Below are 26,589 nucleotides of genomic sequence, written 5' to 3' on the forward strand. Positions count from 1 at the left end.
CAAACACCACATCTAGAGGAGCGTGGTCAACAAACACCACATCTAGAGGAGCGTGGTCAACAAACACCACATCTAGAGGAGCGTGGTCAACAAACACCACATCTAGAGGAGCGTGGTCAACAAACACCACATCTAGAGGAGCGTGGTCAACAAACACCACATCTAGAGCATGGTCAACAAACGGCACATCTAGAGTCAACAAACACCTTCAGTTACTGCACCGTGGTCAACAAACACCTTCACTGCACCGTGCGAGTCTGGCATCAACACACACACACAGGGAATAGGCAGGACCACGGGAGAGGACTATATTGCCGGTCAGGCTGGTATTACTACTGGCTCACTCCTACCTTCATTCTGACTGGCTACGACGACAAGTCATTTCCTGAATCTTAAACAGTTATTAACCCTTTCACTGCCGCACTACCAAACAGTTAACCCTTTCACTGCGACAATACACAGAAGGTTAACCCTTTCACTGCCACACGACAGACGGTTAACCCTTTACTATCACGCTACCGACGGTTAACCCTTTACTATCACACTACCGACGGTTCTGTAGTGTGGCAGTGAAAGGGTTAAATGTCGGCAGCCTGGTGGGAGCCCAACCAGAGATTTAGACACTCTCCCCTGGGATGCAGGAGAATCGAGGACAACACCGGTATGGTTCTACACTTGGGCTTATCGCAAAGCATCCGACCACGCGGAGAGAGGAGGTCTGAAACCCAACAAGACCGCGGGTCTCCAACGTCGAGGTCAGTTTAACTAGCGTGGTCCGATGAGGACAATGAGCCAAAAGCTAAGAAAACTGTACCGGTGTTAATCTTTTAAGAAAACTCTATAGTTTATAAACACAGAAAACAAATACAAGCAGCTCTCACAGCATTACATGCAGTGGCCAAGCAAGGACGATGCAATGCATGGTCAAGAAACAAGAGGGGTGAGGAAGGAACACTGGTTCAGCTCAGACCACGTGGTTCAGCTCAGACCAAGATCAAGGGCTGATTAGTCCATTTCATCCAATCAGTCCACTGCCTTGCTACAGCTTGTAGTCTGTCCCAACCAATCAGTCACCTGCCCTGCTACAGCTTGTAGTCTGTCCCAACCAATCAGTCACCTGCCCTGCTACAGCTTGTAGTCTGTCCCAACCAATCAGTCACCTGCCCTGCTACAGCTGGTAGTCTGTCCCAAACCAATCAGTCACCTGCTACAGCTTGTAGTCTGTCTCGACCAATCAGTCCACTGCCCTGCTACAGCTGGTAGTCTGTCTCGACCAATCAGTCTAAAAGGGTAAACACAGCTTGAGCAATGAGTGGGAATAATGTAGATTCCACTGTAGTCTCTGAATAGCTGCAGCAGCCACTGGGAGAGAGAATTTGAATCCTGTACCAGAATACATTACAGAGTACATGCAATCATACACAAACGTAATACACAAATTTTAATAATGCAATGTATATTGTTGTTTAGTAAGCAAATGCAATATGTGAAAAACAACATTAAAATCAAGCCACACTGAAGCTCGAAGCTGTTGACCACGGCAGATTTCCAGCTAATATTTTCCAGGGCTGTCATGGATTTTGTTGGCTACTGTAAGACTTCATTTAAAAGCGGAGTCCAAGTTAAACGAGGCGTCCCTCATACTGGCCTGGCTGGTATGGCTACACTCAATGAGTCTAAATAGTGTTTGTGGTTACCACCAGTTACTTTCAGCCATAGGTCAGTGCTGAGCACAAGTGTGGAGATGCAGCAAGTGAGAACTCTCATCCAGCGCCCCCCCTCTAACTCTCATCCATCGCCCCCCCTCTAACTCTCATCCATCGCTGCCCCTCTAACTCTCATCCATCGCTGCCCCTCTAACTCTCATCCATCGCCCCCCCTCTAACTCTCATCCATCGCTGCCCCTCTAACTCTCATCCATCGCTGCCCCTCTAACTCTCATCCATCGCTGCCCCTCTAACTCTCATCCATCGCTGCCCCTCTAACTCTCATCCATCGCTCCCCCTCTAACTCTCATCCATCGCTCCCCCTCTAACTCTCATCCATCGCTCCCCCTCTAACTCTCATCCATCGCTCCCCCTCTAACTCTCATCCATCGCCCCCCCTCTAACTCTCATCCATCGCTCCCCCTCTAACTCTCACCATCGCTCCCCCTCTAACTCTCATCCATCGCTCCCCCTCTAACTCTCACCATCGCCCCCCCTCTAACTCTCATCCATCGCTCCCCCTCTAACTCTCATCCATCGCTCCCCCGGCTAACTCTCATCCATCGCTCCCACAGCTAACTCTCATCCATCGCTCCCACAGCTAACTCTCATCCATCGCCCCCCCTCTAACTCTCATCCATCGCTCCCCGGCTAACTCATCCATCGCTGCCCCTCTAACTCTCATCCATCGCTCGCCCGGCTAACTCTCATCCATCGCTCCCCCTCTAACTCTCATCCATCGCTCCCCCTCTAACTCTCATCCATCGCTCCCCCTCTAACTCTCATCCATCGCTCCCCCTCTAACTCTCATCCATCGCTCCCCCTCTAACTCTCATCCATCGCCCCCCCTCTAACTCTCATCCATCGCTCGCCCGGCTAACTCTCATCCATCGCCCCCCCCTCTAACTCTCATCCATCGCTCCCCCTCTAACTCTCATCCATCGCTCCCCCTCTAACTCTCATCCATCGCTCCCCCTCTAACTCTCATCCATCGCTCCCCCTCTAACTCTCATCCATCGCTCCCCCTCTAACTCTCATCCATCGCTCGCCCGGCTAACTCTCATCCATCGCTCCCCCTCTAACTCTCATCCATCGCTCCCCCTCTAACTCTCATCCATCGCTCGCCCGGCTAACTCTCATCCATCGCTCCCCCCTCTAACTCTCATCCATCACTCACCCCTCTAACTCTCATCCATCGCTCCCACAGCTAACTCTCATCCATCGCTCCCACAGCTAACTCTCATCCATCGCCCCCCCCTCTAACTCTCATCCATCGCTCGCCCGGCTAACTCTCATCCATCGCTCCCCCTCTAACTCTCATCCATCGCTCCCACAGCTAACTCTCATCCATCGCTCCCCCTCTAACTCTCATCCATCGTTCCCACAGCTAACTCTCCATCGCCCCCCCTCTAACTCTCATCCATCGCTCCCCCTCTAACTCTCATCCATCGCTCCCCCTCTAACTCTCATCCATCGCTCGCCCGGCTAACTCTCATCCATCGCTCCCCCTCTAACTCTCATCCATCGCTCCCCCTCTAACTCTCATCCATCGCTCCCCCTCTAACTCTCATCCATCGCTGCCCCTCTAACTCTCACCATCGCTCCCCCTCTAACTCTCATCCATCGCTCCCCCTCTAACTCTCATCCATCGCTCCCCCTCTAACTCTCATCCATCGCTCCCCCTCTAACTCTCATCCATCGCTCGCCCGGCTAACTCTCATCCATCGCTCGCCCGGCTAACTCATCCATCGCTCCCCCTCTAACTCTCATCCATCGCTCGCCCGGCTAACTCTCATCCATCGCTCCCCCTCTAACTCTCATCCATCGCTCGCCCGGCTAACTCTCATCCATCGCTCCCCCTCTAACTCTCATCCATCGCTCCCCCTCTAACTCTCATCCATCGCTCCCACAGCTAACTCTCATCCATCGCTCCCCCTCTAACTCTCATCCATCGCTCCCCCTCTAACTCTCATCCATCGCTCCCCCGGCTAACTCTCATCCATCGCTCCCCCCTCTAACTCTCATCCATCGCTCCCCCTCTAACTCTCATCCATCGCTCCCACAGCTAACTCTCATCCATCGCCCCCCCTCTAACTCTCATCCATCGCTCCCCCGGCTAACTCTCATCCATCGCTCCCACAGCTAACTCTCATCCATCGCCCCCCCTCTAACTCTCATCCATCGCCCCCCCTCTAACTCTCATCCATCGCTCCCCCGGCTAACTCTCATCCATCGCTCCCACAGCTAACTCTCATCCATCGCCCCCCCTCTAACTCTCATCCATCGCCCCCCCTCTAACTCTCATCCATCGCCCCCCCCAGCTAACTCTCATCCATCACTCCTTTCCAGCCCCAGACCCAGCCCAGGGAGTTTTTTTTTAATACTATAATATTAGTGTAGCCTAATAATATTAGTGTAGCCTAATCTTTATCTGCAACTGTGAAGAAAAACCCCATTGGTTTAAACAGAATGAATAGATTTATATATATTATATATATTTATATTAAAAATTCGAATGTTTATTTAGAATTCGAATGCCAACGTAACGAAAGAAGGTCTAGTATCACCAGACTACAGTGTGTACTAGTGTGTACTACAGTGTGTACTACAGTGTGTACTGGGACAGGGCAGCCCTTACAGGGGGCTTCACCACCACGTGTCCAGACGAGCCTAGCAAGCGCTGAGATCTGCGGGCAGCAGTGGTTGCGTTTCCATGCACATCAACATGCTGATTGTTATTCAGGATACTAGAGGATTCACGTAGAACATCCCAGGATACTGGAGGATTCACGTAGAACATCACAGGATACTGGAGGATTCACGTATAACATCCCAGGATACTGGAGGATTCACGTAGAACATCCCAGGATACTGGAGGATTCACGTAGAACATCCCAGGATACTGGAGGATTCACGTAGAACATCACAGGATACTGGAGGATTCACGTATAACATCCCAGGATACTGGAGGATTCACGTAGAACATCCCAGGATACTGAGGGATTCACATATAACATCCCAGGATACTGAGGGATTCACGTATAACATCCCAGGATACTGAGGGAGTTCCGTTCCCATGGTGATGCACGCAACATATAATTTACTTATATAAAACAGGCATATTGGTGATTGAGATATGAACCACGTGTAAGCCCCAATTTTCAGACCTTAAAACGGGGGAAAATACACCATAAAATGGAATTATAAAATACTGTAAAGCTCAGTTTCAAGCGTGAATATGAAAGTCTCTCCTCAAGCTGAACAACAGAGAGACAAGACTCTGGCGACGACTTCTTTCAGCACCGGAGAGTTGACCCCACAGACCAACCCAGAGTGAATGGGGTCAAGCTCCTGTCTGTACGAGCTGGCGGAGGACAACTGAAGTCCACGGTGCACAAAGTAGATTTTTCTTCAGGTCAGCGTGTACAGACAGGAGCCGAGGAGCGTGACCCCATTCACTTTGACTGGGATATTAGCTAGTATCAGGCATATTAATTAGTATCAGGAATATTAATAAGCACAAACACCATATCCTGAATAAGACCTTAAGGGATATTAGCTAGCATCAGGAATATTAATGTGCATGTAAACACTGTCCTGAATGAGACATTAAGGGATATTAGCTAGCATCAGGAATATTAATGTGCATGTTAACACTGTATCCTGAATGAGACATTAAAAGATATTAGCTAGCATCAGGAATATTAATGTGCATGTAAACACTGTATCCTGAATGAGACCTTAAGGGATATTAGCTAGCATCAGGAATATTAATGTGCATGTAAACACTGTATCCTGAATGAGACCTTAAGGGATATTAGCTAGCATCAGGAATATTAATGTGCATGTAAACACTGTATCCTGAATGAGACCTTAAGGGATATTAGCTAGCATCAGGAATATTAATGTGCATGTAAACACTGTATCCTGAATGATACCTTAAGGGATATTAGCTAGCATCAGGAATATTAATGTGCATGTAAACACTGTATCCTGAATGATACCTTAAGGGATAATAGCTAGCATCAGGGATATTAATGTGCATGTAAACACTGTATCCTGAATGATACCTTAAGGGATAATAGCTAGCATCAGGGATATTAATGTGCATGTAAACACACTCCATGCGTCTTTTCACCTGGAGTGAGGTGGGAGGAGTCCAGGATGAGCAGACTCAGACACGCTGCAGACAGACAGACAGACAGACAAGAGGAACCATCAATCACAGGAGGGACACGCCCACCTGGAGAAGTAGGGACACCTGGAGCCACTGATGGGGAAGTTTGGCCAAATTGTCTAGATTCCATCGCCTGGAAGGACCTTTGGAAATTGGGTCGTCACTAGATCCCATCACCTGGAAGAACCTTGGAAATTGGGTCGTCACTAGAGCCCGACCGGTCCTGGGGTTTTGGGGCCGATGACCATAGCGATATTAGGGAGTAACTGGAACCAAACTAGTTTGCATTGCATGTTCTATTCTAAATAGCCAAATCTTCACTAATGATAAATGTATGTATGTATATATTCAGGTAATAGGTAGTACGGGTGGAACTGTTCACAAAATCCACGGTTCGGTTTGTGTCGCGGTTTTCGGTTTGGTATACGTTGTTTTTTATTTTTAGGAGAGATTTTGGTACAGCAAGAGGGGAGGCATTGCTGATTTAAACATGCTTCTCATTTATTTGGTAAAAAGGTTTACAGCGGTTGCCTTAAATAATGTTTGGCACACAAAGACCGAACTGACTGAAAAATATAGGCAACATTTGTCAAAGTATTAACAAAATAATTAAACCTTTCTATTTGTGTGGCCACATTATAGACAAAGGCCATCAACATAAAAGTATGCAATATGCTCAACAAGCACTAGACTATCAAAAAGGAAAATTCACTGTTATTTAAAATAAATAAATAATGTGCACTAAATATATATTTACTTTTTAATTGCATGAAACATTATGAAGTATTCTCTTATGCCGCTTTTCACTGCATGGTACCTAATCGACTTGCTTTTGCTTTTTGAGCATCTTGGTAGCCGTATTTGAAGTGATGTCACACGAGGAAGTAATAGTCAACAGTAACACGGCGTTGGAACCTGGAGAAGCCCTGATGGTATAATATAAACCAACAGCCAATAAATGTGAAGTTCTTTGAACCTCTGTTGTCAAGGCTTGTCAATATACCCCCCGTTCCCCACTAATGGCACTGGTGTCGTGGATTCACTTTGCTGTGAGCGTTTCCACGGTTAGCTCGCGGCTAACGTTATTTAGCTTAGCTCGCGGCTAATGTAACGTTAGCCTAGCTCACGGCTAACTTTAGGTAGCTTAGCTTGCAGCTAACTTAGTTACTGCCTCTCTGCATCCCAATAACCGAACAATACACACATGCCCCGAACAGTGGAGGTCGTACCGAATGGTGTACGGTTCGAATGCGTACCGTTCCACCCCTAATAGGTAGGTAATGGACATAAATAAATAAAAAACGGAATGCGTGAAGTCACCGGCAAAACATCGAGGTCCTCTCTGCTGGACAACATGTCATTTTTATTTTTTTTATTATTATCTTTTTCCCCCTCCTTTTTTCCGATTTTCTCCCATCCCACTGTTAGTCGTTATGCCAATTCTCAAACCCCTTCCTGGTTGTTGCGCACTTTCCCCTACTCTTGGTCCGAGAGGCCGGAGACGGTCACATGCTTTCCTCTGATGCATGTGCAGCCAGCCAGCAGCCAGCCTGGCTGCGCAGATTCTCACCGGGAGAGTGTAACGTGTGGAAGGTCGCACTACCTCTCTCCAGATCCTACCCTTGCTGAGCAGGCGCCCCGACCGAACTGTAGGGGTTGCTGTCCACAACGCCCAGGACCCACCCACGGCTCCCCTCCCACTAACTCAGCCAAACGAGTTAGTATAGCGATCAGCCCGAGCCAAGGCAATGCTGACTCTCCGGGAGTCGAGACCGCAGCCTCTTGCATTGGTGACGAGCACAATCTCCGCTACGCCACCTGACCGCTTAACATGTCATTTTGAAATTACCCATTTCTTAACCCTTTCACTACCACACGACAAAGGGTTAACCCTTTCACAAACCACACTACAGAAGGTTTTACCCTTTCACTACGGTTAACCGTCTGTAGTGTGGTAGTGAAAGGTTAACCTTCTGTAGTGTGGTAGTGAAAGGGTTAACGGGGGTCGGCTAAGGTCCTTCGAGGCGAATGTGTGATCTAGACATGACCATGTTTTAAGTGTCGGCTGCGAATGTGGAACAATACACTTCACACCACTAAAGAGACACCAGTTACGTATGATAATATAACAAGTCATCTGCATAGAGGAGAAGTTTTCCTTCAGCGCTTTCCACTAGGAAGTAATTTTTTTTTATCTACTTTTTTCTCCCCCTTTTTCTGTGATTTTTCTCCCATCCCAATTTCCTCTCGTGCCAATTCTCCCTCCCCTGTCCTGATCGTTGCTCGCATGTGCCCCCCACTGGCCGGTCGTAGGGAGGATAGAAGCCCACCACATGTCCCCTCCGATACATGTGGAGGCAGCCAGTCACTTCTTTTCACCTGCCAGCGCGGACTCTCATTGGCGAGGAGTAACGTGTAGGAGGCTCACACTGCCCCCGCCATTTTCCTGTCTTTGCTGTGCAGGCGCCCTGACAGACCTGTAGGAGTCGCTGTTTACAATGACCAAACTACCACCCTTAGACTCCCCTCCCGCTAACTCTGCCAATTGAGTCAGTATGACGGCCGGCCCAAGCCGGAGGCAACGCTGACAGCAGGATTCGAGACCGGTGTCTCTTGCGTTGGTGACGAGCGCAATGTCCGCTGCGCCACCCAGCCGCCCTCCACCAGGAAGTCATTTTTGAACTGTGATGAGGCTCTAAAAATCCTCCAGCCAATCAGAATCCAGTATTCACACAGGCCATGGTATAACAAGAGGATATCACAGCCAATGGGAGTGAAGGCTACAGCACATGGGCAATGTCAGCGTTGAGCCTTCAGTCTGATTTCACTGTGCATTTCCTAGATATTCCCAACCCTTTCAGGATATGACATGATCGTTGACGTCCTCCTAGGGATCGTCAAGGCAACGTGGAAAACTACAGTGGCCAAACTCTTCATCAATGGCTCCAGTACCACACACGCCCAACATCAGCGGTCGTTACCGGTAAACACAAAAAGTAAGAGCGATGACGGAGTCAATATGCTCAAACCAGGTGATCCAACATGGGGGTTGGTCAATTTATAAGATATACAGTATATACACGTTCAAGATTCTCTTGAACGCACCATCACTGATCAAAAGGGGACATTACTAGAAAAGGTTCATGGTGACTGGAGACACAAACGTGGTCTAAGATCACTCCCAAAGAAGACCCACAGAGTAACTGGACAGACCCCTCAGCAAGACATTGGAAATCACATTACCTAATATTTTAAAAAGACATTTTAAATCACATACCCAAATATGTTAGAGATGGAGTCCAGTAGACCAGGGGGAGGCTGGGATATCCTCTTACTACAGAAACATGACAAACGGTATGAGTGTCACCTCTATAAGACTAGAACAGACAGTATGAGTGTCACCTCTATAAGAACAGACAGTATTAATGTCACCTCTGTAAGAACACAGTATGAGTGTTTCCTCTATAAGGCTCTCTAAGAACAGACAGTATTAATGTCACCTCTATAAGGCTCTGTAAGAACAGACAGTATTAATGTCACCTCTATAAGGCTCTGTAAGAACAGACAGTATTAATGTCACCTCTATAAGGCTCTGTAAGAACAGACAGTATGAATGTCACCTCTATAAGGCTCTAGAACAGACAGTATTAATGTCACCTCTATAAGGCACCTGACATCAGTTGTAGGAACACAGACAGTTAATATCCTAATTAAATCAACTTTGAAACAGTATGTGGCATCCATCACTAGTGAGGATCAAACAAACCAAAGAACAAAACTTCATAGAACTAGACTACAGATCACACTAACTAACAACCTACTAGAACTAGACTACAGATCACACTAACTAACAACAACCTACTAGAACTAGACTACAGATCACGCTAACTAACAACAACCTACTAGAACTATACTACAGATCACGCTAACTAACAACAACCTACTAGAACTAGACTACAGATCACGCTAACTAACAACCTACTAGAACTAGACTACAGATCACACTAACAACAACCTACTAGAACTACTCTACAGATCACACTAACTAACAACCTACTAGAACTAGACTACAGATCACACTAACTAACAACAACCTACTATAACTAGACTACAGATCACACTAACTAACAACCTACTAGAACTACTCTACAGATCACACTAACTAACAACTAGGGCTGGGCGATATGGCCAAAAACGTTATCGCGATAAAATGATAAAATTATTTTCATATAACTCGATATCGATAATTATCGTCGATATAATGTGTCAAGTTTAATTAACTTCTTATGCCCGGCGCCGATGGACGGGCTATTAATAGACTTGTTTTTCTGCTGCGAATGTCTCGAGTTGATGTCGTCATCAGTCCGCGCACATTAGCAGTTAGCCAGAGCGAGCAGTGTATCCCATGACAATGTACTAAATATCCCTAAAATACTCTGTTCCGCCCCAATACATTGCAACAACGTCCACCGTATACCACACACTACTATAACCGTGGCATCAGAATTTACGCCACACACATACTCAGCACGTAAATATATAAAATAGTGCCGTGCAAGATAATTATCCTAGCCAGCCAAACTATAAAATTGCGCCGTGCAAGCTAATTATCCTACCCAGCCATATTTCCAATGTACTAAATATTAGGGATGCACGATAATTATCGGGCCGATAATTATCGGGCCGATATCAGCAATTATGACGTCATCCCGATAAACTCGATAACGTTATTGATAGCTCCGATAACATATAATACATTTTTTGGTTAAAAGAAATCCGGTGTGGGTGGATTTGGATGAAGGGCGCTTGTTTTTATTATAGCCTCCTCCCGTTTTGCCAGTACTGTGGTAAAACTGATAGTGTGTGGTTTAGGAACAGGGAGTTTTTCACAAATCCAGCGCTCCCCTTCTTGGCTGTGACGTAGTCACGTTACATTCGGAGGCAGACAGTCGATCTGCCAATTACGTCCCACGGCTTGCACCCACCTCTTCTTCTTACCACCAATCAGAAGCTTTCGTTCGTTTATTTACCTCCGGATTGTCAGCCATTACTCTACTCGGAGCTAACGTTATCTCCCCGCCAGCCACATTGACAAGTACCAGCGCTTATACATTACTGGCAAATGTCTTGTTGCACTTGTGGCAACGGGCGTCGTCAGCATCGACTTTAGTAAAATAGACCCAGACTTTTGAACATTTCGTTCTGTCCGCCATTATGAGAGCAGAGCTGTCTGTGGCAGCGCAGCACCCGTGTCTGTGTGTGTGTGTGTGTGAGTGAGTGAGTGTGTGTGTGGGAGGGAGGGGAAGAGAGGAGAGCACAGCAGGCAGAGACACAGGCAGGAGAGATAATAGACAACTGCCAACAAGATTAGTTTGCGACGTTTAAATTCCTAAAAAAAAACTCTATAATTTCTCGAGTACCGATAGCAGTACCGATGACGTCGGAGCTTATAAATACCCAAAAAAAAAAAAAATTGAAAGAAAAAATTATATATATATATACAGTTAAAAAAAATATTATAATACAATAAATATCGGGTATCGGTATCGGCTTGAGGAGCATAAAGTTATCGGTATCGGTGTCAAAATCAATATCGTGCATACATTGCAACGACGTCCACCGTATACCACACACTACTATAACCGTGGCATCAGAATTCACGCCACACACATACTCGGCACGTAAATATATAAAATAGCGCCGTGCAAGCTAATTATCCTAGCCAGCCAAACTATACAATTGCGCCGTGCAAGCTAATTATCCTAGCCAGCCATGTTTCCAATGTACTAAATATTAGGGATGCCCCGATCGATCGGCCACCGATCGTTATCGGCCGATAATCAGTATAAATATGCGATCTGTGAATTCCGATAATTAGTCATATTCGCCGATCGCGGAAACCGATCAAGCGAAGATCTCACTCGCTGTCTGTCTCAGACACACAGGAGTCGGACCTGCAAACTGCCGCTGCTCCTCCTCCATAGCCCCGCCCGCACCCGTGTACAGTTTGTAAACACAGAGGACTGAGAGGCGGCTCCTCTGCTCGAGTCTATAGTGCATTCGACCTGAGCTAACGTTAGCTACCTAGCTATCGTTACTGTTTAAAGGGGCTATGCATTATAAATGTCATTTTTCAGTCTCTAGCATTGTATTATAGTAATAGGAGTTCGTATCAATGTGTTTTAGGGTCTAAATACCATATTGGCGGATTGGTCCGATTCAGCCCAGCCCCTCTCGTCCTCTAGTAAATCGGGTAATTTTGATTTGAAGGCCTGAGTCACGTCATTCGGCGCACAGTGATGTGATTGGCTCTGTGGTTGGAGCTAATGCCCGCCCCCATTCTACCTAGACAGCGAGTGGAGCTGCGGGGCCGTGCGCTTTGTAGGGAGAGAAAGGAAGAGAGAGCCGAGAGGGAGAGAAAGGAAGAGAGAGGGAGGGAGAGAGAGGGGGCACTTGGGGGGGGGGGGGGGGGTACCTGCCGGCCGCGCGCCACACGGGAGAATGAAAGAAAAAAGCTGCCCCGTCTCATCAGCGAGAGCCGAGTGGGAGAGAAAGGAAGAGAGAAGGAGGGAGAGAGGGGGCACTTGGGGGGGGTACCTGCCGGCCGCGCGCCACACGGGAGATTGAAAGAAAGAAAAGAGGGAGAGAAAGGAAGAGAGCCTCTCTCTCTCTCTCTCTCTCTCTTATTCTTCTTCCTGCTCCTTTTGTCCATGGAATGACTATTTATGATTTTTTAATGAAGAAACTATGATTGTATTATTCCATGTGGCAAATAAAAACTCTGAACTGAACTGAACTCTCTCTCTTCCCCCCCCCTCCCTCCCTCCCTCTACCAGTGCAGACTGTGGTCTGACTGTCACTCAAAGTGCTTATGGGCGGAGCCAGGCCATAACAGCCTGATTTCTTGAGGCTGAAAAATGATGGTTTTGAGTACTTGATTAGAAATATAAAACAATGAGTTTTTTTGAAAAAAACCTTACAAATGTCTTCAATAGACTAACAGGAATTGTGTAAAGTTGCCCAAATAGTGCTAGGAATAGCAGTGCATAGCCCCTTTAAACAAAATTACCCAGTCAACCATTCACTTTTAGTAGGCATTGTCTAACGGTATTTAGCCGGCTAGCTACTGATAGCTCCTGATATCAACAAATGCTCCAGCAAGACTATTAGTCCATGTTGATACCTCCGTTAGCTTGCGTTAGCTTGCGTTAGCTGATGTTAGTTCACTGTTCAAAACTAAATGTCCCATTGAACTAAAAAGTTCTGTCTTAACGTCATCTAGCCGGCTAGCAGTAGCTACAGATAGCTCTTGATATCAATGTCTTATAACATTGATTCAATGCGTATTCGAGCTGAGGGCTTGCTGAATGTGATATGACCAAAGCACAGTAACGTTATATCAATAGGGTCCATCTGCAGCTCCGGAGAATCCTTGCCGTAGCTCGAGGCTACTAGAGTATAGGGTCCAGGTGCAGCTCCGGATCATCCTTTTTGGAGCTGGAGGCTACTAGAGTACACACAGACAGTGGAGCCGTTTGCAGATAGCGAGCATTTTGACTTGTTGCGTGGTGGCGATGTCTCGCAGATAATAAAAGTACAAGTCTAATTATATAATATATATATTTTATTAAAAAAAGAAAAAGAAAAAAAAATCTTTTTAATCAAAAACGATCGGATCGGTATCGGCCGATATGGCTCACGACGATCGGTGATCAGTATCGGTGGCAAAAAACGTGATCGGGGCATCCCTACTAAATATCCCTAAAATACTCTGTTCCGCTCCAATACATTGCAACGACGTCCACCGTATACCACACATTATACAACGGCATGCAAATTTCTCGATTCTGATTGGCCATTCACACGTCTTTATTGGCAACAATCCACGGTCCTGGGCTCAGGACCCGCCCACAACCGAATCACATATCACTCCCCGGCTCACTCCGGGAGAAAACAGGATCGCGGACAACAAATGGTTATGTTGAAAGCACCATAACGACTAAATATGAAGCGATTCTGTCAAGGGGAATGTGTTAGTATTTTAAACAATGTTGGATGATGTAATTGATGGGTCTTGACTCAATCTAGAACAAAAGAAAAATCGCGGATTGATTGATAGATTAATTGATTGATTTAAATTTCTTCCTTCCTACTTTCTACAGACTGCAGCGTTCTCTCTCACACACTGTCCGACGCTGGCGTACCCACAAACACACACACACACATACACACACACACACACACACACACACATACACACGCACACACACACTGTGACACACACACACACACACACACACACACACACACGCACACACACACACACACACTCCTGTCTGCAACAGCGGGGGAGTCAGACTGAGAGAGAAGCAGCGCTGTTTTAAGTGAGCATGGTCTATTGAATTGATTGATTGGTTGATTGCTAATTTTATTACTGTACCCCTGGTTTCCAACTGGTTAAGTTTAGGCTAAAAGAAATAAATAAAAAAATAGGGCGAAGAAAACGTTTTTTTCCTATAGGGCAAAGAAAACGTTTTAATTTGTTTTACCTACTTTATATTCTGCATCTGGTAATAAAATTTTCAATCAATCATTCCAATAATACACAGTTGGATGTGTTAGTTGGTTGGATGCACTTCAAGCTGCTTCCACATGAGGCAACTTCTCTCAATCATTCCAATAATACACAGTTGGATGTGTTAGTTTGGTTGGATGCACTTCAAGCTGCTTCCACATGGAGTTGTGGGAACTACTTTTTCTGGCGGATGGTTTTTTCAATAAATCTTCGATTAATGTGTGTTTATTGTATAGAAATAAGGTTGGATGAATCTGGCAGTTGTATAAAAGCTTTACACCACGTGCAGTCGTGATTTGTGACCAATAAACCATGCCTAGGGGGGTCTAACGACCCTCGGCTGCGCCTCGGGCCTAACAACCACCCCTAGGCATGGTTTATTGGTCACAAACCACTCCTGCGTGTGATGTAATGCTTAACTACTATAACCGTGGCATCAGAATTCACTCCACACACATACTCGGCACGTAAATATATAAAATAGCGCCGTGCAAGCTAATTATCCTAGCCAGCCTTGAGTCCTATCTCTCTACCCAGAGGTGCAGCGCGGGTCTCCTTCGCTCTCGGCCATCTCCTTCACTGATTGGTTGTTAGTGCGTGTGCTCATATCCAAGCTTGGAAAATCGATATATCGAAACTTTGCGACCACGTTTCATGCTTATTTCGAGGAAATAATTTATCGCGATAGTTATCGTTATAGTTTTATCGCCCAGCCCTACTAACAACCTACTAGAACTAGACTACAGATCACACTAACTAACAACAACCTACTAGCACTAGACTACAGATCACGCTAACCAACAACAACCTACTAGAACTAGACTACAGATCACACTAACTAACAACCTACTAGAACTAGACTACAGATCACACTAACTAACCACAACCTACTAGAACTAGACTACAGATCACACTAACTAACCACAACCTACTAGAACTAGACTACAGATCACACTAACTAACCACAACCTACTAGAACTAGACTACAGATCACTAGGGATAGGTACCTTTCACATTTGAACCGATACCGGTACCTGTGAATCGATACCGGTACCCAACGGTACCTTTTTTTGGTACTTTAGTCTCAAGAAATTTAATTTACCTACCTACCTCAGTCGTAAAAAAAAATCCAAACTTCAAATAACTACAATTTCGACAGTTTTCGGCTTGTCATTGCTCCGACTGCTTTGTTGTTGAATCAAGTCAAATCCTAGGTAAGCATATATTGTGCGTGTGAACGTTGACATTAAAAAAAAAAAAAAAGTAAGTAAGTAAAAGTAAAAAAAAAAACGTTTTTTTCGGTTTCTCACTTGATTCGATACTCGGTAGTACCGATGTGTTTTGGTTCGGTACCTCAAAAGTACCGAATTCGGTACCCATCCCTACAGATCACACTAACTAACCACAACCTACTAGCACCAGACTACAGATCACTCACCTCTGAGTCCGGCTGAGTGGTCTGTTCGGGGAAGCTTCTCCAGTCCCCTTCCCAGCCTCCTCTGCTAGAACCTCAATGTCGTCATCCCTGAGGAGAAGTTGTAATTTTACTAAAAGATTTTAACGGATTTAAATGTATGTTAATCGCAGTTAATCAGAGCCCATCATTGGACAAAGGTGTTGTTATTGACCGAGCCCTGCTTTAAAGCCGGATGGCTCAGAGTTTGCGGTGCCGTTTGTTTAGTAGATCAGACGGAGCTACTTACGGGTCGATGGGCAGCGGCTCCTTGGCTGCATCAGCAAGCTCTTTCTGAAGCTTGGCCTGCCTGCGTCTGGAAGAGAGATCAGAGTTCATATCAAACATGAGGATCTTTCAACAAGTCCTGCAGCCATTCGTTATCCCTCCTCATAACGCCATGTCATCCCTCCTCATAACGCCATGTCATCCCTCCTCACATGTTATCCCTCCTAATAACACCATGTTATCCCTCCTTATAACACCATGTTATCCCTCCTCATAACGCCATGTTATCCCTCCTCATAACGCCATGTCATCCCTCCTCATAACACCATGTCATCCCTCCTCATAACACCATGTCACCCCTCCTCATAACACCATGTCACCCCTCCTCATAACGCCATGTCATCCCTCCTCATAACACCATGTTATCCCTCCTCATAACACCATGTTACCCCTCCTCATAACATCATGTTATCCCTCCTCATAACGCCATGTCATCCCTCCTCATAACGCCATGTCACCCCTCCTCATAACGCCATGTCACCCCTCCTCATAACGCCATGTCACCCCTCCTCATAACGCCATGTTACCCCTCCTCATAACGCCATGTCATCCCTCCTCATAACGCCATGTCACCCCTCCTCATAACGCCATGTTACCCCTCCTCATAACGTCAAGTTAGACCGCGCTCTCAAGATACGACACTGGGTGCTGAAATCCCATTAAGTATTATATAAAAGAAGCAGTGAAGCCAGACCAGCACTCTCAGGTTCAAAATTTAATGGCAGCCTGAAACAAACATGTTTCGGAAATATGTATTCCTTCTTCAGTGTTATAGCTTGCAAGCTATAACACTGAAGAAGGAATACATATTTCCGAAACATGTTTGTTTCAGGCTGCCATTAAATTTTGAACCTGAGAGTGCTGGTCTGGCTTCACTGCTTCTTTTATATACCCCTCCTCATAACGCCATGTAGGGCTGGGCGATATAACGATAACGATAAATATCGCGATATATTTTAATAATCGATATCGAATATCGAAATAAAATAAAAACGGATTTTTTTTTTTACCTGCAACAGGGCAGTTTTAGTTTTTAAGACAGTGGACAGACTTGTCTTTCTTGCCTGCAACTTAAAGTAATGGCTTTGCTTGTCCAAATGACAATACTGACCAAATTCAGATTTCTTTTTCTCTTGTCCATTTATTTTGTTTGCTTTCTAATTTAAAATACATTTTGAAACCGTCTGTACACAGTAGGCTATGTGTGCTAGCAGAACTAGACTCCAGTCACGAGTCACAGTGCACATCCACCAAAAAAGCGCCAAAAGATCGAAAATAAACTAGCAGAGCCAGAACTGTTCAACTCCTCTGGAGCCACAGCCAGCAGAGAAGCCGGTTTACTTAAGCATTACATCACGCGCAGGAGTGGTTTGTGACCAATAAACCATGCCTAGGGGTGGTCGTTAGGCCCGAGGCGCAGCCGAGGGTCGTTAGACCCCCCTAGGCATGGTTTATTGGTCACAAATCACGACTGCGCGTGATGTAAAGCTTTTATACAACTGCCAGATTCATCCAACCTTATTTCTATACAATAAACACACATTAATCGAAGATTTATTGAAAAAACCATCCGCCAGAAAAAGTAGTTCCCACAACTACAAAAAAGACAAGTTGCCTCCATGTGGAAGCAGCTTGAAGTGCATCCAACCAAACTAACACATCCAACTGTGTATTATTGGAATGATTGAGAGAAGTTGCCTCATGTGGAAGCAGCTTGAAGTGCATCCAACCAACTAACACATCCAACTGTGTATTATTGGAATGATTGATTGAAAATTTTATTACCAGATGCAGAATGGGTACAATACAGTACGGCTCAATACACACAATTGTTAAGGGGATGCAGACCTACTTTCCATAGAACTTCATTCTTAGATGCTTCTATATAAAGTAGGTAAAACAAATTAAAACGTTTTCTTTGCCCTATAGGAAAAAAACGTTTTCTTCGCCCTATTTTTTTATTTATTTCTTTTAGCCTAAACTTAACCAGTTGGAAACCAGGGGTACAGTAATAAAATTAGCAATCAACCAATCAATCAATTCAATAGACCATGCTCACTTAAAACAGCGCTGCTTCTCTCTCAGTCTGACTCCCCCGCTGTTGCAGACAGGAGTGTGTGTGTGCGTGTGTGTGTGTGTGTGTGTGTCACAGTGTGTGTGTGTGTGTGTGCGTGCGTGCGTGTGTATGTGTGTGTGTGTGTGTGTATGTGTGTGTGTGTGTTTGTGGGTACGCCAGCGTCGGACAGTGTGAGAGAGAACGCTGCAGTCAGTAGAAAGTAGGAAGGAAGAAATTTAAATCAATCAATTAATCTATCAATCAAACCGCGATTTTTCTTTTGTTCTAGATTGACTCAAGACCCATCAATTACATCATCCAACATTGTTTAAAGGACTAACACATTCCCCTTGACAGAATCGCTTCATATTTAGTCGTTATGGTGCTTTCAACATAACCATTTGTTGTCCGCGATCTTGTTTTCTCCCGGAGTGAGCCGGGGAGGGTTATGTGATTCGGTTGTGGGCGGGTCCTGAGCCCAGGACCGTGGATTGTTGCCAATAAAGACGTGTGAATGGCCAATCAGAATCGAGAAATTTGCATGCCGTTGTATAATTTAGCTTTTAAACCAGCTGCAGCCTGAGAACTGAAGTGTGAGGGGATGTAACACTAAAGATGGCGGCAATGACAAAGAATTGCTGCCAAATAAACATACATCTGTTGTTAAAAAAAAAAAAAAAAAAAATGTTTTTTTTTATACTTATAACAATTCGATAATTATCGATATCGAGAAATAAAATAAAATTATCATATAGTTATCGCGATATGATTTTTTTCCATATCGCCCAGCCCTAACGCCATGTTACCCCTCCTCATAACGCCATGTCACCCCTCCTCATAACGCCATGTTATCCCTCAACATTAAGCGATATCAACACAGCTGGAAGGTCCCAGTTGAGAGTCTGGAATTACAACCTCAGTGCGTGCAGCTCAAAATACAGAAACCATAGATGTAAGATGTGTAGTTTATCTATGTAAGATATGTAGGAGAAACCATAGATATGTAGTAGAAGATTAGAAACATGTTAAAACCATGTGATTTATAGTACATGCTGCCATGTTGACATGACATCAGATTACTGCATTTCTAGGGTTCGAGCCCAGCTCTCGGCGTTGCTACCAGCTTGGCTGGTCGTTCATACTAATACAATTGGCAGTATTAGGGGGTGGGAAGCTGGTGGGTGGGGATCGGACGTTGTGGACAGCGACTCCTACAGGTCGGTTGGTGCGCCTGCGCAGTAGAATCAGGAAGCGACGGGGGCGGCGTGTCCCTCCCACGCAGACCCTCGCCGCTGAGAGATCGCGCTGTGCAGGTGAAAGGATGCGACGGCTGCCTCCTCGAGTACCGGAGGGGACACGTGATGCAAGGCTTCGTCCACATTGCAGCCAACCAGTGGGAGGCATGGCCTAACAACGTTCGAGACAGGGGAAGGTAGAATTGGACGATACGAAATTGGGGAAGGGAGAAAAATTGAAAAATGGGGAGAAAAAGTAGATAAAAAAAAAAGATTACTGCATTTCTGAGAAGTAGGTCAAGAGGTCATGAGTTTCCCACTTCAATACATTTTTCCTAGAAGGAACTTGGAATTTCCAACTTTTCGACTTAAGCATCAGCGATCGTCCAGCAACACTCCAGCCTTGGTGCCAGGAATGTGATCATGGTACATATTGGGTCATTCAGGTTGGAATAAGGTGTTCCAGCTCACTGACCCCAGATCAGTTTTTTTCCAGTGGCTGTGAAGATTTTCACTATACATTATTTCTAGCGTTTTCTTTGTGCCGAGTTCCTGCTGAACTACTATGGAAACTCAGTTCGACATAATGACATCAACAATAGCAGGAACCTGAGCCATCAAAGCCTGATTTGAATGAATATCAAATAGAATTGAACGTCGGTGCCAATACCCAGCCCCGGTAATATTTAAAGGAAAACTCCAACATTTTGGGAAATTAGCTTATTTAACATCTTCCCTGGAGTTAGACAAGAAGATGCATACCTTTTTTGTCTCTGTGCGTGCATTTAGCTTAGGGAACAGTCGCTCTGTTACCTAAACTAACTTTAGGTTAGTTGTAACGTTAGTTTAGGTTCGTGTTAACGTTAGATAATGTACAAAATAAACGTATTCCGCTGCTATAGACGTCGCTCCTTTATTTTGAAACCCCCCAGAAAGGAAGTCATTGCTCTCGTTATCTGCTTGAGTGTCCGGTTAGCTCCGTTAGCGTGCAGTAGTAAATAGTATATCAATACCAGCCATTGGATTACTGTTTTCTAAATTGGGGAGGCTTTTAATCGTCAAGGTAAGAGGATTTTAAGTCATGGTATCTATAAACTTCAATCGGTTCGGATCCTTTGAATGAATGAGAATGTAAACAAACACGGCTTCACGTAGAAATCACTGACTGCGCTCAGAGAGGAGTCGTTCGGCAAAAAATAGTTCAGAGTATATCTGCTTAGAAAACATAATTGTCGAATTCAATTATTTTTAATTTCTCCACGTGGTAAATACATAGGTCACAACATGTTTACAGGAACGTTTTGGAGTTGTATTTGGAGTGTATTTCGTGACTGTAGGGCACTGTAGGGAACGTCAGGCTCAAACCCTCCCCCACTTCCAGTGATGAAGCTAAGCTACGCTAACAGAGCGACTGTTCCCTAAGCTAAATGCACGCACAGAGACAAAAAAGGTATGCATCTTCTTGTCCAACTCCAGGGAAGATGTTAAATAAGCTAATTTCCCAAAATGTTGGAGTTTTCCTTTAAATTCCAACTGAACTAACAGACCACAAAGCCCAACAGACAACAGTATACATCTCATGTTAATGGGTTCTACTAGGTATCACCATCCGTGACACAGCAAGTTCCTCCAGGGCAGGGGTGCCTAACCTTTTTTGAACCAAGATCTACTTTTTAATTTACCACCTAGCCGAGAGCTACCAGCCAAAATTGTATATTGTAAGCAGTCATTTGAGGCTTTATAAAAGCAGCATAATGAACACAAATCTGTCAGTGCCGAGTCCGACCTCATCTTAAATAACAAACAGCATTGCTTGTTGTAGTTAACAAGGAGAGGCAGAGTTGATTTGGCAAAAAGAAAAAAAATTTTAATCAAATTTTATTAATCGAGATCTACTTGAAATCAGCCCGCGATCTACCTGTCGATCGCGATCGACTGGTTGGGCACCACTGCTCCAGGGGTTAATAGAGCACCCCTCCTGCCTGTTCTGGCAGGAAGTGATGAAACCAGGCCCTTTCCTTCACTCAAGTTTCGCAAGACGAAAAAACGTTCCCGTCTTGCCTGTAAGGAGTGGAGACACTTGTAAGTGTAACCGTCATAGCTGATTTTGTATTCTTTATTCTTATTTATTGTGTCTATATGTATGAAATTGCTGATAAACCGGGTCTTGTTTTGTGAGCTGAGGGTAACCTCAACACAACACCTTGTTTACAAGTTGAAATAACAGGTTTAGACTATTTCTAAACTCTAGACCCCTCCACTAAACTCTAGACCCCTCCACTGAACTCTAGACACCCTCCACTAAACTCTAGACCCCTCCACTAAACTCAATCCCTATACCCAAACCCCCCTCCCGCGTGTACGCCTGGCGCCTATGACGGCAGCCAACTAGTACGCGCGCTGGAGGGGGGAGCCTAAGACTGTCTCATCACCAAAGCCCAATCCCCCTGTCCCTGCCCCTCCCGCTGGACAATCTTTCCACCCTCCCTCCCGCCACCTGGCGCGACGACACCCCGGTGTTGTTGCAGCCGACTATCGCATATGGTGTCTCAGGCTTTCTGTAGTCGACATGTGTCAACAAATGTACATGTCTGTTTGAATTTATGTTGTGCCGTTGTTACTGTAAAAATGTAATGATTGTGATATGATGTTGTTAATGAGAGACGATGAGCTGTATGTGTGTGTCACTGGAATTTCCCCAAGGGGATCACTAAAGGAATATCTTATCTTAGACCCCTCCACTAAACTCTAGATCCCCTCCACTAAACTCTAGACCCTCCACTGAACCCTAGACTAGGGAGCAACTGACTTGCAGTCTTTACAGACTGGGGAGCAACTGACTTGCAGTCCTTCTCGTTCTCGGCGTTGAGGCGGTTGGCCTCCTGGGCCTTCTCTGCCATCCAGCGGGACACCAGCTCCTGGTTGTCGTCCGTGGTCGTCCTGAGCTTCTCCTCCAGGGCACTGAAGGTGATCTGCAGGGCGTCGTACTCGTCCTTCAGAGTCACGTTGGCCCTCTCCAGGTCCTACAGGTAGGGGTTCAAAGATATCATCAGTAGGGGTGTAATGATGCAACCTCACAACGATTAATTTCGATTACGATTATTCAGGTAACGATTCAATGCATCATGAAATCTCTTCATTTGACCACGATTCGATAAATCTTCTATCAGTTAAAGGGGAACTATCTTATAAATTGCCTTTTTGAGTGTTTAGCATTGTTTCCTAGCTATGTGAACTTATATTAATATGATCTATGTCTCTAATTCTCATATTGGCGCATTCTTCCAATTCTCCTCTCACAATATTCACCCTCACTGAACTGAGTCATTTGAAAATGTGATGATTTGTGATGTCAGAAAGACACTGCTGCATGTTAATGTGGCTGTGTGGCATCAGGTACAAGATGAGCTGCACACAGTGGCTGGAGCCCAGGCTCAAAACGGCTTAAGATCTTGAGGTAGAAAAATGCTGTTTTTGAGGACTTGATTAGAAATACAAAACAATGAATAAAAAAATATATATATTACAGAGGTGTTCCACTCACAGGAATTGTGTAAAAGTGCCCAAATAATGAAAGAAATAGTAAAATAGTTCCCCTTTAATTCCTCAAAAAAATGTTAATACACAAATGTGGCTGGGGGAACTGATTCACTCAGCATGAATGGACTATAGGTCAATAAAAACAATACACAAAAAACATTAAAAAATAAAAATTAATTATTTTTTTTATTTCGATTATAATCGATTAACATATTCAGTTCAGTTCAGTTATTCTTTTATTTTGGGCTTTGGACACATAACAACGGTCATTACATAAATCGCCAAAGTTTTACCAGCTGCTATTGCAGCATTGTCCAATTGTCCGAAAAGGGCTGAAGGGAGAAGCACTAGGCTTGTCGGGCCCTACCCCTGAAGACTTACGTTTCGTTTTCGAACATATTCAAATCGATGCAGTTGAATAGTCACATTAGAAGAATCGATGCATTTCGATTAATCGATGCATCGTTACACCCCTAATCATCAGGTTATAGTATAACATATAAGCTAACACTCTCCAGGTCCAACAGGTAGGGGTTCAAATATATCATCGGGTTATACTGGAACATTGTAGCACTCAACACTTGATGAACTGTGTTACTAAGAGTTGTACCCTTCCTGCTGACTTGTCGTACAAAACTTGTAAGTCGCTTTGGATAAAAGCGTTGAGCTAAATGACAAAATGTTAATGTGTAACAAATAAGCTAAAACTCTCCAGGTCCTACAGGTAGGGGTGTAAAGATATGGTCCAGTTATAGTACAAGATACAGGCTGAGACTCTAGTCCTAAAGGTCGCAGGTGAATGAGTCAGGTTAATACAACATACAGGTTCTCACTCTCTCCTGAGTCCTGAACGTAAGGGTTGAATGACACAGTCAGGTTATAATAGAAGGTACTGGCTCACTCTCTCCTGAGTCCTGAACGTAAGGGTTGAATGACACAGTCAGGTTATAATAGAAGGTACTGGCTCACTCTCTCCTGAGTCCTGAACGTAAGGGTTGAATGACACAGTCAGGTTATAATAGAAGGTACTGGCTCACTCTCTCCTGAGTCCTGAACGTAAGGGTTGAATGACACAGTCAGGTTATAATAGAAGGTACTGGCTCACTCTCTCCTGAGTCCTGAACGTAAGGGTTGAATGACACAGTCAGGTTATAATAGAAGGTACTGGCTCACTCTCTCCTGAGTCCTGAACGTAAGGGTTGAATGACACAGTCAGGTTACAATAGAAGGTACTGGCTCACTCTCTCCTGAGTCCTGAACGTAAGGGTTGAATGTAGGGCCGTCACGATTCGTCGACGGCGTGGATGCGGTGGAAATGGCAGACGTACTAAGTCATAACATGCGCAACGTCTAATCGAATTAGTGTGCAATGAATCACGTTCGATAAACAACTTATCTTAAACCGGTATGACGATGCATCGATTAATCGAAATGCATCGATTCTAATGTGACGATTCAACTGCATCGATTTGAAAATGTTAGAATCGATTATAATCGAAATAAATATATATATTTTTTTTTAGTTGTGTGTATTGTTTTTATTGACCTATAGTCCGTTCATGCTGAGTGAATCAGTTCCCCAAGCCACATTTGTGTATTCAAAAAAATTTGGGGAATTAACTCTAGAAAATGTATCAAATTTATCGAATCGTGGTCAAATGAAGAGATTTCATGATGCATTGAATCACTGCCTGAATAATCGTACGAAATGAATTGTTGTGAGGTCGTATCGTTACACCGCTACTATTCATGATTCCGCCTAGAGCCAGGACTCGACAGTGGGCGTTTCACTCGCATTTGATAACTTCCGTGCTTCAAGTCAACTCCAGCTGGAAGGGAGCGGCTGAGCCCAATACCCCCCCTTAGAAGCTATGACATCTAGCTCTTCAGCCCTGTGTCCTACATCCTTGAGAGTCCCGCTGTTTCTATGTAAACTCTGCGAGCAACGGGTCCAATAAATGCGTCTAACTTGCTTTAAAGGGGAACTATTTTACTATTTCTTTCACTATTTGGGCAATTTTACACAATTCCTGTGAGTCTATGGAACACCTCTGTAAGTTTATTTTTTATTCATTGTTTTGTATTTCTAATCAAGTACTCAAAAACAGCATTTTTCTACCTCAAGATCTTAAGCCGTTTTGAGGCTGGGCTCCAACCACTGTGTGGCCTGGTGCCAACTGCCACATCAACTGCCACATTATTATGCAGCTGAGAAATCTCTGACATCACAGATATGCACATTTTCAGATGACTCAGTTAAGTGAGGGTGAATATTGTGAGAGGAGAATTGAAAGAATGCGCCAATATGATAATTAGAGACATAGATCCTATTAATATAAGTCCACATAGCTAGGAAACACTGAAAAAGGCCATTTATAAGATAGTTCCCCTTTAAATGGTTTGAATGACAGTCAGGTTATAATTAGTGCTGTCAGGCAATTAAAAAAAATTATCGAATTAATTACAGGATTTGTAATTAATTAATCGCATAACCATTTTAGGCCTGATATTTTATATTCTATAATGATATTTCAACTTGCATGTGTCCGGATGGCAGAATTCAGTACTGCATCTACGAAAATTAATCATCTTCCCTTTATTAATTTGCTATGATTTTTCAGGTCTGGTCAATTTTAGCATGGTTATTCACAGTCAAAGATAAAAAATAAAAAAAAAAATTGAATTGATATTCTCATTTGGTTCATTACAATTTACTCAATCCTAGTAACGGACAGTATTTCTGACACTGGGAATACATTCCCTGTGATCCATAGATGTCCCTAGAATCAGATACCAAGAACATGCAAATGGACAATAAAAAAAAATTGTAAATGTTTATTCTACGTTCTTATGGAATGAATGAGATTTATAAAAAAAAATGTAAAGATTTATATATATATAAAAAATTGTAAATTTTGAGTTCATTTTCATAACGCGATAATTTGCAGTGTAATTAATTAATTAATCTAATTAACGCAATAAACTGACAGCCCTAGTTATAATAGAAGGTACAGAGTCCTGAAAGTAGGGGTTAGTCGAGGGAGTATTAGTCGAACACTGAACGTGCTCCTTCCATCAGCCAAGTCCGTGTGTGTAGTGGGTATAACCGATGTCAGTGTTTGTATAACTGGCAGGGGTTGGTCTCATACCTGGAGGTAGTTCCTCAGCTCTCTGCAGTCTCCTTCCAGCTTGGCTATCTGCTGCTGATAGTCGTGCATCCTGGGACAAACAGAGAGAGGGTTTAGTCCAGCATCGTGGGACAAACGGAGACAGAGGGTTTAGTCCAGCATCGTGAGACAAACAGAGACAGAGGGTTTAGTCCAGCATTGTGAGACAAACAGAGACAGAGGGTTTAGTCCAGCATCGTGGGACAAACAGAGACACACAGGGTTTATAGTCCAGCATCGTGGGACAAACAGAGACACACAGGGTTTAGTCCAGCATCGTGGGACAAACAGAGACACACAGGGTTTATAGTCCAGCATCGTGGGACAAACAGAGACACACAGGGTTTAGTCCAGCATCGTGGGACAAACAGAGACACACAGGGTTTATAGTC

At 44.5% G+C, this 26,589-nt stretch overlaps 1 protein-coding gene across 4 annotated transcripts in view; it reads right to left on the minus strand.

The window, feature by feature from the left end:
- atg16l1 (ATG16 autophagy related 16-like 1) overlaps positions 1-26,589 on the minus strand; it is an 89,816-nt gene that overhangs the window by 55,089 nt on the left and 8,138 nt on the right. For 2 of the 4 annotated variants that reach the window (XM_084313227.1, XM_084313230.1), the window contains 6 exons: positions 26,180-26,249; positions 22,332-22,513; positions 16,162-16,227; positions 15,897-15,983; positions 9,161-9,217; positions 5,845-5,889 (listed from right to left, as the gene is read on the minus strand). In XM_084313227.1, the coding sequence (XP_084169353.1) occupies positions 5,845-5,889; positions 9,161-9,217; positions 15,897-15,983; positions 16,162-16,227; positions 22,332-22,513; positions 26,180-26,249 (507 nt within the window). The remainder of the gene's footprint in view (positions 1-5,844; positions 5,890-9,160; positions 9,218-15,896; positions 15,984-16,161; positions 16,228-22,331; positions 22,514-26,179; positions 26,250-26,589) is intronic. The other 2 variants (XM_084313228.1, XM_084313229.1) reach the window with 2 other exon arrangements.

This window comes from Notolepis coatsorum (assembly GCF_963971535.1).
Source record: "Notolepis coatsorum genome assembly, chromosome: 1".
Classification (NCBI taxonomy): domain Eukaryota; kingdom Metazoa; phylum Chordata; class Actinopteri; order Aulopiformes; family Paralepididae; genus Notolepis; species Notolepis coatsorum.